General features: G+C 39.0%; 1 protein-coding gene across 1 annotated transcript in view; it reads left to right on the top strand.

Annotated features, from left to right (window-relative positions):
• Nucleotides 1–14,126, top strand: part of NRXN1 (neurexin 1) — a 667,470-nt gene that overhangs the window by 311,278 nt on the left and 342,066 nt on the right. The window contains exon 10 of the mRNA XM_084203402.1: nt 518–708. Within this exon, the coding sequence (XP_084059528.1) occupies nt 518–708 (191 nt within the window). The remainder of the gene's footprint in view (nt 1–517; nt 709–14,126) is intronic.

Raw genomic sequence — 14,126 nt, 5'->3', positions numbered from 1 at the left:
CAGTCCGTTCAAAATGTGTGTGCAGGAGGAAAACACGGGAAAGTTTAGGATGCAAATCTTGTTTTTTCTTTTTTTTTTTCTGACTGGATAGATGTGATGGATAAATGTTTCTTCCTGTTGAACTTCATGTGCTTTATTGTGACTCTTTCTTTCAGATGAAGCTAGATGGCTGAAATGTATGAAAGTAAATAATAGGTATAACTTCTCTGGTGCTTACCACAAAGAAGTGCTAGTTTGTAGCCTCCCTCTTGTTCTCTCTCTCTACGTATGTATGCATGTCTTGGTACATGGAGTGCTCGTTGCTTTCCAGAAACTTGGGACTGCACCTCAACTCATCCAAACGAGTGGCAATTTCTTGGAATCACAGTTGCTTCCCCATCTGGCATTCATTGTTGTCTTCTGGTTTAGCCAGCGCTGCTGAGGAGTACAAGCAAATAGAAAATATTAGACATATTAATTATTGCCCCTTGCTATGTAAAGAAAAAGGAAACTTTTCCAATTTTTTCTCTTTTCCCAGGTATTTACACTATGTGTTTGACTTGGGAAATGGTGCCAACCTCATCAAGGGAAGTTCTAATAAACCTCTGAATGACAACCAGTGGCATAATGTCATGATATCCAGGGATACCAACAACCTACACACTGTAAAGATTGACACTAAAATCACAACACAGAGCACAGCAGGAGCCAGAAATCTAGATCTAAAAAGTAAGTACAGTGATTCTTGTATTATCTACAGTGAGGGTCATTACATAATATATACATATATATATTCTCATATATACATATGAGAATAATAAACAGAATAAATCACAGTAGCATATAATTGTGTAATATTGTATGATACCTTTTATTTTATAATAATCACTATGATCAGAAGAGATTACATCACCTTAACCAGACAATGCCAGTTTAGAAGTACTTATGCACAGGTAGGTACACCTTTAAACATGTGAAGATCCTATGGGAATTAAACAAAACAAAAAATAGGTAGGAAATTATAATAACACAAAGTGGCCCATATAAACCAAAATATAGACGAGGGACTAAAGGAGGGTTACAATGTCTATGTAGAAAGCTTGACTTTTACATGAACATAGGTTATAAAAGTAGCACAACATACTCATGCAAATGAGTATGTAATATGTAAACCATCACAATTTCGATTGCAGGTGGGGTAAACTTAACAAAGTTTACCAGCACTAAACCTACATGTTATAAATCCAGCTAGATTCTTAGGATCTATCTTTTATAAACATATGTATATTTTAAAATAACTGATAGTAATGAGTTCTATGGATGGGTTTCTGAAAAACTAATTTGCATCTGAGGAAAATATCTTTTATGAAAGGATGTATAGGTATACTTTTAAAATAATGACTACCTAATCAGACATAAGAATATATGTCCTATGTGGAAAAGTAGTGTGTATTTTACCATTCTTTAAAAGGCTCTTGGCAGGAAAACTGAAATTTCATAACAGTCAAAGAAATATGATATTTCAAAAGCCAGGATGTTCAAAGTAGATATTAATATTCCATCAAGAGCTTATTCCTTGCTGAATTTTCTTTTAACTGCCTCTGAGTCACAGATAATGAGCTGACCTTGGTAATTATGCTGGATTTTGTGATATTTTCCATGTTTGCCTCACTTGAAAGTGCTATTAAGATTGTAAGAAAGACTGTGAAAACAGTATCCTGATATGTCATAATCTTCAATAAGAGATTCTTCTGTTTTAAACCCTGGCATTTCTGATAAAGCTTTTTGGGTGGCTCACACTCCATTCCTAAAGTAGCATTTGAAATTTGTGCCATGCTATTTTTCTGGTTTGCATTATTTTAAACATAATTGATTTTTTTATTGATACAGTGTAATATTTCAACGTTGTTTTTGATGCTGTAGAAAAAGCATCCCGCTTGTTCCTTGACATTCTTAAGATGGCTAGTACTACTTATGCATGTCAGTATGTCTTTAATATGTTTGGCTCTCTTCCTAGTAGCTAAATCAGGCATGGGTAGGGGAAAAACAAACCAAAACAATCCTGTTGCGAGCTGATAACTAACACAGCCATTTTATTTGAGGTATTTTTCAAGCCGATTGTGGTGGGTCCTTGGTGTGCCGGTTTATTCAAGGAAAGGGGCTCAGGTTCTCTCCGTGTGCTCGCTGAAGGCACTAGAGAGCGCTGTGCTCTCACCGAAGGCACTGCCCGGGCTCGGCAAAAAAAGCAGCCTGCAAAACCCAGCATCCCTGAGCATCCCTTTGTGTGCGGCACTTTGAAAGTGCTACTTTCGCCTTACGCTTTTGAAGTAAAACTGTATCCATAGCTGCCGCGTTTTCCAACCTTGAATTCCTTCGGAATAAAAAAAAAAAGGAATGAGGAGCATGAAAAAAGAAACCATACTGAGATTTGAAGAGAGTAGGGTGAATTGTGTTAGGTGATTTTCTATAATTTGCCACCCAGGGAATGTGGATAGTGAAAGGATAACAAGCCTGACGTGTTCAGTGCAGGAATATATAGCGAACACCTCTCTAAAACTGGTCTGGCACACACAGGCCCTCAGCATCTGTCTTCTCTTAATAGTATGCCTCATTTTATTTTATTGTTTTAAATGTATTTTGCTATATTTTTCTCAGTCAGCTTCCTTTAAATACGGCACAATGTATATCATGAGAATTTTAGTTGGATTTGGGAGGAGATTCAAGCTGATACTTTTTAGCCAGCATTACTGTTTTTCCTTCCTTAATATTTAGTAGAAATTATCTATTGTAGTTGCTTCTTTTCTATTTTACGTCTGTGTTTCTTGCAATGGCGTGTTTCTGTTCTGCTATAAACCCTCCCTATACTTTCCTGATAGAAATAGTTACAGTTAATTCATTGTCCTGTACTATCTTAGCAACAAAGCAAATGCAAAATCACACCTCCTGCTATCAATAGTGTATTGATATCAATAGTATCTGCTTAACCAGATATCAATAGTGATCACTATATCTGCTTAACCAGCGTTATCATTAGGAAAATATAAATGTGTGCAGATAGTATGAAACCTGCAGCCATTCTGAGCAGTTGTAGAGTTACCAGATTTCTGATTTTGAAATCCAAGCTCATCCTAGAAAAAGAAACCCACTATATGTGGGTTTTTGCAAATACACAGTGAATTCAGCACAAAGATAAGACACAGATTGTGTTGTTGAGCCTGCACAGCATGGAAGTTGTCTGGGAGAGCAGACAGCTGCCATAAAAGTATGGGAGAGAATTTCCAAGATATGTTTCCTTTTGGGTGTAGGATTTGGCTATGTAGCTCTGAAAGTTCATTATCACACACATCAGTTCCCTGCATAACCTCTGGTAAAATTTCAGCAACTACCTGTGGAAACACATATATTACATCCTGCAGCCTAATTATTCCTGTAATTAGATGGGTAAATTATAAATTGGGGACAAATAAATGAGTGAAAATAATTCTGAGTTTGGATTCCAAGAACTGTGGTTTTTTTTCCTCACAGGGAAAATTAGCAAAGTGTGCTGAGGTGCAGTTCTAGCAATAACCCGTTAAGATAAATGAGTCTGAACAGCAAAAGCAGTGCAGCTCAAGCCTGCCAACACAGTTACACAGCAAATTTCCTTTCACGTATTTCAGGAGCAGATTCCTTGCCCTGCTCTCAGGATAGCTCACATGGTTGGCATGGCTGAAAGAGTTGGGTGAAGGGGAATTCTTGTTTATTGTACTTGATGCTGTGCTCTGATGTTCTGAGGGGTCTGAGTAGCCTCAAAGGGTGCAGGAAAAACAAGAGAAAATTATTTACTTGATGGAGTGACTGCACTGGTGGACAAGGGAAAGATTGCAGATGTCATTTATCTGGACTTCTGTAAAGCCTTTGACACAGTTAGCCACAACACCCTTTTCCCCAAACTGGAGAGAGGTGGACTTCATGATGGAGAAGAAAGAGGCTGGACAGTTGCATCCAGTGGTGATCAACAACTCAAAGTCCTGATGGGCAGCACTGACAGGTGGTGTCTCTCAGGGCTCCTTGTTGGCACCAGTGTTATTAAATACCTTTGTTATTGACATGGAGAGAGGCATTGAGTGCACCCTCAGCGTATTTGCTGATGACACCAAGCTGAGTGGTGTGGTTGACACACCTGAGGACAGGATGCCATCCAGAGGGACCTGGACAAGCTGCAGAAGTGAGCCCATTGTGCTCCCATGAGGTTTAGTAAGAGCAAGAGCAGGTGCTGCACCTGGGATGGGGCAAACCCTGGTGCCAGCCCAGCCTGGGGGATGAACAGGTCGAGAGCAGCCCTGCCTGAAGGGCTTGGGGGTGCTGGTGGGTGGGGGCTGGATGTGACCTGGCCACGTGTCCTGGGCTGCAGCAGGGCAGGGAGGGGATTCTGCCCCTCTGCTCTGCCCTGCTGGGATCCCACCTGGAATATTGCACCCAGCTCTGGGCTCCCAGCACAGCAAGGACAGGGAGCTGCTGGAGCCGGTCCAGAGGAGGCACCAAGGTGACTCACGGGGTGGAGCACCTCTCCAGCAAAGAAAGGCTGAGGGAGTTGGGACTGCTCAATCTGGAAAGGAGAAGGCTTTGGGGGGACCTCATTTTTGGCTTCCAGTTCCTGAAGGAAGCCTGGAAGAACGCTGGAGAGGGACTTTTTTACCAGGGCCTGTCGTGACAGGATAAGGGGGAATGGCTTCAAACTGAAAGAGTAGATTTAGGTTGGATATTAGGAAGAAATTCTACACTGTGAGGTTGGTGAGCCGCTGGCACAGGTTGCCCAGAGAAGCTGTGGATGCCCCATTCCCAGAAATGTTTAAGGCCAGGTTGGATGGGGCTCTGAGCAACCTAGTCTAGTGCAAGATATCCCTGCCCGTGGCAAAGGGGTTTGAAAAAAGATCTTTAAGGTCCACTTCAACACAAAACCATTCTGTGGCCCTTGTTCCTCTCTGTTGCCAAAGAAATGTTGTCTCCCTGTCTCAGGCTGTGAGTTTTACAATGTCTATAATGTTTCTTCCCTCTCCATATTTTTTTTCAGTGTGGTATGGGAAACTGTAGCTCTGTCAGAAATTATTTTATTTTATAAGTACTTGAAGATGCATGATGTGCTTCCGAGGAGGAGGAGGACATCCTCAAGCACACTTTATATCCACTTACCTGCTAGGGTTTAATCTTCCTCTTGCTTCTCTCCTACACATATAGGCAGTATTTTAGTCCCCAGAGCTTTCACATGCTTTTTTAAACAGCAGGCATAAAAAACCCTGCAAAATACAATCAGAATTCTCTTTGAATATCCACCAGAAAATTAAAATATATTAGCATTTTAATTGTTTATAAATTGAAATTAGAAGCTGAGATATTGTACTCTTACCAAACAGGAAGGCAAAGACTGCTGCAGTTTAGACTGAACAATAAGTAGTTACAAACTTTTATATGAGTTGGTAGTTTCAGTTCTTCAGTATCCAATCCAATTTTAACTTTCCAGATCACAGAATATATTCACAGATATGCTGTATCCTCTAAGATGATCTGCAATCATCCTAATCTTGATATTGGGCTAACTCTATATTTTAGAAGAAAATCACCATTCTGAAAAAAAAAAAAAGCCTGCACAGCTCAACATTTATGGGTTAACTTTTGCTGCCTGTGCATAATTTCATTTGTCAAGACCTGCTTTTTTTGAACTGACATTCATAATTTCAACTTGTCTCACTGTCATCATCTTTCATGTGGCCTTCCCAAATGTCAGTTTTAGAGCCCATTGTAAGTCATATGTTATTCCTGGGCTGTTATATCACTGCATCCTCAAAAAAAGCTATTCATATTAGAGCACACATCAGACTCAGCCTACTTGGATTAAAATAACCTGTCTAGATCTCTTGTTGTCTGTTTTACTTTTAGTTCTGTATCTCTTCACTGGCCCCTAGCTTCCTCTATTCTTTTGAGATAGGGCTGCTGCTTCTACCTATGTTTGCTTTTCCATTTTGTCCAGTACTGTGAAAACAGGCTAGACTGAAGAACCTGAAAGAAAAGTAGTTCTATTAATTTCTGATATCACCAGTGGTTTTGCAAATGCACCAAATTAGAGTTCTTCAATGTGCATAAAGATTTGCTTGGCAATTAATTCATCCTTGTAAACTTTGAATGCAATTAACTAAATTATCAGTAGATCTCCTAGCCTGGCATATTCATTGATGATTTGCAATAGTCACTTAATCTATTGATGTTTCATTTGCCTGTCAAAGCAGGTTATTCATGCTGAGCTAAATTAGTCTTGATCATAATGAGGAATTCCTGTTTCAGCAGTGGAAATTGAAGTCGTTTTAATTTCATGTAATATTTCTCTCTGTTGTTTTATACTGAGGCAGTTATTATTGTTGCCTCATTATATGATTTTTTTCTCTAAATTGCAAGGTCTCCATCAACAGCAGTGATCCTTTATATTTTTAGCACTAGAGAAACAAAGCTTTTAGAAGCACAGAACACTGTACAAATGAGCAAGTATTAATGCTTAAATTTCTCAAATAATCATGCCTTAGCTAAATGTAATGACCTTGCCAGTGGGCTGAGAATTCTTCATGCAGAAATAATGTTCTGTTCCAAATACAGAATTCCAAATACTGTCAACAGCAAATAGATCTTCCCAGTGCGACCTATTGGAGCAGACAATGGCAAATGCAGCTGTTGTCTTCCTGATAGTGAAGGAAAGCAGGCTCTGTACAGAGGAAAAACCAGGGACTGAGAACTGAGAACTCTTCTTTGGATCTTCCTATGTAACAAAGTTCTAGGAGTAGATAACAATAGGTCATTGGACAACCTGGTCTAATGGGAATTCCTTTATCCTCCTTTTTTTGCCACTTTTCACACACTACTTGTAAACAATGCTGCCTACCAGGTTGTGAAAATAGTTTTGATAGTGCTAAGCCTTCAGAAATTGTGTCCAAATTACCAAAATTATAAGATAGGGTAAAAAATTGAAAATCTTTTCCAGGAGTTCTAGGTGAAGTAAAGACATTCTAGAGCTTGCACTGTGAGGTCAGCAACAATGCAATAGTCTGTCAGATCAGTTCATGGTGAAAGGGTTTTTTGTTTTCTGCCTCTTTTCCCCTGTTCTTCTCAGTCTTTCATACATGTATGACTGGATGGATTTGCCTTCATTCCTACAGCTGTTTGACATGCAGGTCATTCTTGCTGGTAATTGTGGGATTTCTTTCAAGCCTTTCTGGAACACCAAGCAAAAGTTATGTTAAGAATTATACAGAAAACATAGATGCTCTTTAAACTTACCAAAACCTCTGCATATTTAGCATAAATGTGCATCCACTGCATCCCAACCCCCCCACAGATACACAGAGTGAAGAAGCACATCCTAAATTTGCTTTAGAATGTGCTGCTGTGAACCCTCATTAACCTTGGTATTTTAACTGAGCAATCCTTTTTGCAAAAGGGCAGCTCCATGGAATATCCTCAGAGTCTGAATGTGATTGTCTTGATCAAAAGAAATATCATATAAAAATTGCTCTCTGCCAACCTGCATTCAAAATGAGAATGTTTAGCATCTCAGCTGGTTGGTAGCTTTATGTGGAGCTCTAGCCAAAGGAAGAGTTTTGCAGATGATGATCTCTGAGGTTCAGTAGGTCTGCTGGAAAGAGGAATTCCTCAGTATTTCAAAAGCAAGCTCTGCTAAGAGCATGTGTTGGCTGATAAAGCAGAGAGTGAAAACACTCTAGCAGGAGGAAGGGAGATCTGAATATATTATGCCATGCAAATGCCAGCTTGGTTAGATTCTGTCTATTTTTGAGGTGTGTGCAATCTCCAGAAGTGGTCAGAAGAGGAAAGAAATGAAGGACATTTGATGTGCTTGAGTGCCTCACCTCTCCACCACAGCCATCCCCCACGTACAGAGTAATTGGCCTCGCGTTGATTATGTGGGAGATGGATTGCCACGCACATTTATATGGCAATTAGATTTTATTATTTACCATTTAACATGCATCAACAACTCTCCTCACAGTCCATTGCACAAGCAGACTGCTTTGTTTTACATCTGTTTAATCTTTTTCAATGCCAGTGCTCTTCATCTAGTCTTTAGTGGGGGTAAAAACAAGCAGAGAGAAATGGAGCGGCTGGGACTGTGAGGAATATTATAGTCAGGAAAATTTTAAATGTTTTTGTGTGACTGTTTCTTGTGAGGAAAAAAAATGAGAAAAACTGTTTTTTAAGAACAGAATTGGAGGGGGAAATGGTGGATTTTAACCTGGAGAAGTCTTCAGATGCGAGCTCTTACCTTTTGAATATCTCCTTTTGTCTATTCAATGCTTATCTCCTGAGGACATTGTTGTGTGGTTGCTGTTTCTCAGACAGCAGCACTCCCTGTGACACAGCTTTACTTGCCTGTGAAACATGGGCTCATTTGTGTAATCCCTGAGGAGCACTAAAGTGAGTTGAAAATTGTAATGAGAATGAAATCTGAGCACCGAGACGTGGGTGCAGAATTGGACAGCACATCCAGCGGAGCATAAGGAAAAGTTTCTTGGCAGAAGAACATTTGTAGAACTGTGGAAAGTCTTCAGTGTAGCTCTGTGTAGTGTGATGGAATCAGGAGATTGGAGGTGGAGCAGCACCTGTATCTCCACTGGGGAGTGCCATGGAAATTGGTGGCAAGTGAAAACTGGAAGATGCTGTTCCTGGTGCACCCATCACCTGTAAATTCTTTCTGGTACCTCTTAATTCTCCTTGCCTTTTTTTTTTTCTGTCACAGCTGACTACAGGGCAGTGCTACAGTGAAATTGTAAAAAGAACAGTAAAGTATCACTCAAAGGAAGAAATATCTTCAAAGTTCAATTCTCTTGACAAATAACTACACTATGTACTATTGTGCCAATAAGGGTGCCTAAAGAAAACCCACAATGTCAGCAATTTCAGTGCTGGTGATGTCTTTTTTTTTTTTTTTTTTCTTTTCCTAATACATTTAATGGTGTATTCAGGCAAGATACTGAAAGCAGTGTAGAATTGGGGTGAAAAGATCAGTTTCTATATTCCTTCCCAAAAGAGTGACTTGCTAACCTAGAAATTCTCCTTTATTTTTTCCTTTTTTATTTGCCTGTAAACATTTTGCCTTGCTTGGTTATCAGCGCAGGGAATGTGAAAGATGAAAGCCACCACCTGTCACATCATAAAACAGCCTCTTGCCTGAAGTATTTGAAAGGACAGATAACTCAGCAGAGCCTGGACAAGTAAACTAAGCACCCTTTCCCTCCTTAGGTGAGAGAAGGTCTAAAAGTGATAGAATTCATCACTCCAATAGGAAAAATATTTGAAAATACTATTTTTCTTAAAAAAAAAGAAAAAAAATCACATCAAAACCAAAAGACATCCACCACAAATCAATACTGAAGCTACAGAACGGACTCTTTGAAGTGAGTAAGTGGACATAAAACACCAAGTTTACATTTTCATGTCTTCCCTCAAGTGCCCTGCCTTGCCAAGTGGTAGACAAAATCTAGTCATGCTTTGCTCTAGCAGCAAGCAGGCCTGTGAATGCACAGCAAAGTGCAGATTCTCTGCTGCAAAGGGGGTTGGAAAAGCCATATGCTGGAGCGTATGCGCTGCAGAAGCTGTGTAGATGCAGCATTTAAGCCTTTGTCAACAGTTCTTCTGTTTATTAATGGGCTATGATCACAGCAGGCTTCTTGGTTTATGGAAAAGAAAAGAGCAATTATGTCTCATCAAGGGTTTTTTTTTGAGGAGCAAACATTTTTTTTATATGGAACGAAGAGCAAATGTTTACTCAGGGTTGATGAAGGTGAGGAGAGACTCTGGAATGACCACTCATTCAGGGCCAGTTCCTTCTCTAAAGCGTGTGCTGAAATTTGAAAGGGAAATCTCCACTGTTCTCTGCCTATTGCCCAAAGCAAATGTGCAAAAGGTGGGAGATCTTGTATGCTGGGGAGGCGAGAAGGCCAAGTAGGCTCCCATATTTCAGTGAGTGTCACAGACATCTGAAAGCCTACCTGTCATTTCCACCTGAGACAACAGCCCTTGATGGGTGACCAGGATGGTCTCTGAGTGCATATTCAGCTTGTGTAGAGCAATTTATTTTCACAATTCAGTTGCCTTAAAAATACCATGAGTTGGGATTGTGTGGGTTGTCTGAGTTCCACCATGAAGTTTGTAGTGCAATTATTACGATACTACAAAGGGATTTCTATTGATCTGGTAAGAGCAGCTCATCTGTTTTAGGAGGGACTGGAATAAAGAGAACACTTTTTTCTTCTGAGATTAGACTTTCCCTATGGCATTTCTCAGTCTTTGCAGTCCTCCTTTGTCTTTGCCTGCCTGAGGGAAGAAGCTGTTTTATGCTTGATCATTTTGAACTAGCATATTTGGAGAAAAGTGTGCCTGACACCTTGGCTTCACCACAGCCAGATGTTCCTTTGTATTTTTGTGTGCCATATAAAGGAGTTGTGGAGATGCCTGCTGTGTTTTCAGAATCCACCACAGTATGCCAGGGCTATCCATCTCCTTCCTGGGGAGTAACAGCACCCCAGTACATCACAAAACACTCTCAGTCCTAGCCATGGTAGTGATTTAGTACAATGTGACATTAGAAACATGACAAAGCAACTTCTTCCAAAAGGAAAGAGAAATTAGGACAATAGCTGACAGTACTTTTAAACACCAGCAGCACAACAAGAGATTGGGGGAGAGAATGTCTGCTCTTGGAGAGAATGATGGATTTGAAGATGCTTTTGTTCAAGCATATAAAAATATTCCAGAGATATTGTCTTTATGGATTATGAAAAAGTCAAGCCATAATTCCTTCCACTGTTGTATTTCCTCTTTCTTTTCTTTTTTTTTGTTTTTTTTTTTTTTTTTTTTGTCATACATGGGGCCATATTTGGATGAATGGTTTTCCTTTCTTGTCAGCAAAGGTGTTCAAGAAATCAACACCAGATAGACACAAAGCACGCAGATGTAGGACAGTAAACAAGCCTAGCTCTTATCCTGGCTAAACTACTTGTTGCCCCATGTCACAAATCTTCTGTACCAACCTGCTGCTGGTTTGTTAAGGGGTCCAGGTGCACCAGTCACACCTGAGCAGCATTCTTCTGTTGTTACCATCATAAACACGTGGAAAACAATTCCCTCTCTACTTATGTTTCAAGACAATGGTAGCTGTTAAATGAAGCTAATAGCTTTTGCCCACCAGCATATATCACATAAGAATTCTCAGGAATGGAGAAAAGGAGAAAAGTCTGTGAAGTGACCTGTCAGGAATGTCACTAGTGCCAGATAATAACTCTTAATAACTGCTGTTAGCTGGTCAGAAAATAGAACAGCATCTTCAATCTTTGTTTCACATTTCTTTGGTTTAGCATTTGCAAAGTTCTTATTTTGAAGAAATGCAGAGGCTTGGGATAAAAAAAGATGAGCTATTACAGGAGGACTTGGCATTTGTTTTACCAACAGTTGTGTGTGACTCACTGTTGTGTGGTGTTCTGAGTGCTTTTGCATAAGTGTGATTCCAATAATGAATACATTGAGAACTCGGGTTAATTTATTAGCTAGCAATTTGTTTCTGTGTTAAATTTACTTGCTATTAAAGCACAAATCAGCTCTAAGTCAGAAAAGAGATTAATAGGTGTAAATAGGGAAGATCCTGTTGGAATAACTGGGGATCTGCAGTACCTGTAAAAGATACAAATGAAGCTCACTGAAATCTCTTTAGCAGGGCTCATGGCATAACTGAGCAGTGCCATCATTGCCATGAGCAGGGCTGGCTCTGAAAGTGAAGGTGCTGCCTTCCAGCTGATTCCTCTGGCCTGTCATGCACACCTATTTTCCTTTTTTTCCCCTTTTTTTTTAATTTCCCTCAGAAAAAACAAAGAGGGAAAACAATCCTCCCACTCCAAAAACAAACGAAAAGGAGATAAATCTGTGCACTGACTCTGAATACAAGAAAAAAGAGGATAGTTGTGAGATCTGCTCTCAAGTAAACTGCTTTATTTGAAGACTTTCTAGAAGGAAATTTTGGGTCACTCTATTACCTCACCTCTTTCTTTACTACTTGCAACTTTGTCTATGAAAATTGGCATATATTTTATGTAAATTTGATATTTTCCTTTATAAATTAAAGAAAATCAGCACTAATATGAGAAAAATGAGAAGTTTTCAGGAACACATTTAAAAATCAAACTGAGCTTTAGAAGTAACAAGGAAACCAACAGCTGAACTTCAGTTCCAGAAACTGTGGTTACACATTTTCAGTGGGCAGCAGTGTAGCATTAGCGTTGCATTTAGGCTCCAGCCAGTTTACACAGTGTCATAAGCTTGTACTATTGATCTGATCAACTGTGGTACCTTGCTTCATGAAATAACTTGCATGTAATTCACACCTGTAAGTAGGCAGCTGCACAACAAGGGATTTGCTCTGGAGTAAAATTTCTAGTAGTGAAGTTGTGCTTACATAAGGAGTAAGAAAGGGAAAACCTGGGAATTTGTATTGCACTAGGTTGATTCCTCTGATCTCTCTTAGTGGGAACAGGGAAAATCTTTTATATTTTCTGAATATCTGCCATCACATATTTGAGGTAAAATATAATTAAGAATATTTTATGCAATCCTGCCTTGTCTGAAAATCTGATGGATTGAATTGTGTTGGAAACTACTTCTTCATTGACACGAACATGAAAGTAGCATGTGATTAACTGAAATAAAAGTAACAATAAAAACATTTTGTGATGGCAGATAAGAAACATTTCCAAGAGAAAAAAAAATAACTAACTTTAAAACAAAAATAAAAATCTGAGTTTTAATTCCAGAGCTTATCCCTTAGCAAAACTTTTTGTCTGAGAGAAAGCGCTTTTCTTGCCAGCAGCAGCAAACTCAAAACAGATATGGTATTAAACATTTGGTATTAAATTTGGGAAGATTACCTCATAGTCATAAAAATACTTTTATATACTTTATAAAAGGTGAAGTCTAGTAGTCAGTATGGCTGCTCAATACATGAGATATGTATTTGTGTATTAGGTGTGAACTACATGCACACTTGACTTTGAAAAGCAGAACTCAAAGTTATTTTGAACATCAACAAAATTGAAATATTACCCAGAACGTGTATTTCTAAAAATTGTATCTTTAATAGTATAAAATGATCAGTCTAATTATCAACACTCTGAAGGCACTGTAAGTAAGCTGTAGGGGTGCAGCTTATTTAGACTCAATATATTGTACTTCACTGCATATGATACCTATTTGGCAATGTTCCAGTGTATATTTTCAGGAGAAAATATTCTGAGTTCCAGCTTATATGTTGGCACACTGACCTGGATTTCTGCTAGCTATCCATCATAACTGCATGACTGTGTACAGCAATCTCAATGGGTTTGAGATGGATATCAGGAATTAGCAGGGGATCAATCTGGAAGGTTGTGGTCTCAAAGATGTAACTAATCACAGAATAAAAAGAGTTGCTTGGGCAGTATATTTTTAAAAAGAGGTTACACGTGTCATGTGCAATAGATCAAGTTGAACTTTTTTATCATGGAAGTGGTTTTCTTAATACTATTCTCTGGAATGGTTTCCCTCTTTTAAGTCTATTTGGATCAGTTGAGATGAATTATCTCTCTATTCTGTGCTGGCAGTGACTGAAGGCACAAAGCTTCAGGAACCCTGGAAAGGTTTTGCTTTCTAGATGCCCCATCTGAGAAAAAGATGAAGAACTTTTATCATGACAAGTGTTTTAACTGTTTTCAGTTCAGCAGGTTGAAAAATGCAGGAATCTTTCTGCTGTGAATGAATTAGATCCCATTTGTGGGAACAGATGGATCACCATATTTTAATCTGTTATGTTTAATCTCATGCTTGTGAGATTTACAGCGTACCTCAGAGCTCTAGAAGAAAGCAAGATCTAAATTTCCAAATTATCTACATAGAATGGATAAAGTTTGAGGTGTCTTAATATATGATACTACAAAGGTTGCTAAGTCTTTTGGTTAGTTTGCTCATAAATTCTATATGTTAATAAGCATTTTCCTAAGCATGTTCCATTTTCTCTCTATTTCACTAAATCAAATGTGGTTGAATTTTAGGGATGATACATGGTGACTAAAGATTTTTCTCAGTCT

Source organism: Fringilla coelebs, assembly GCF_963513975.1.
Source record: "Fringilla coelebs genome assembly, chromosome: 3".
Taxonomy (NCBI): Eukaryota; Metazoa; Chordata; class Aves; order Passeriformes; family Fringillidae; genus Fringilla; species Fringilla coelebs.
This window is presented reverse-complemented; position numbering and strand designations above follow the sequence as displayed.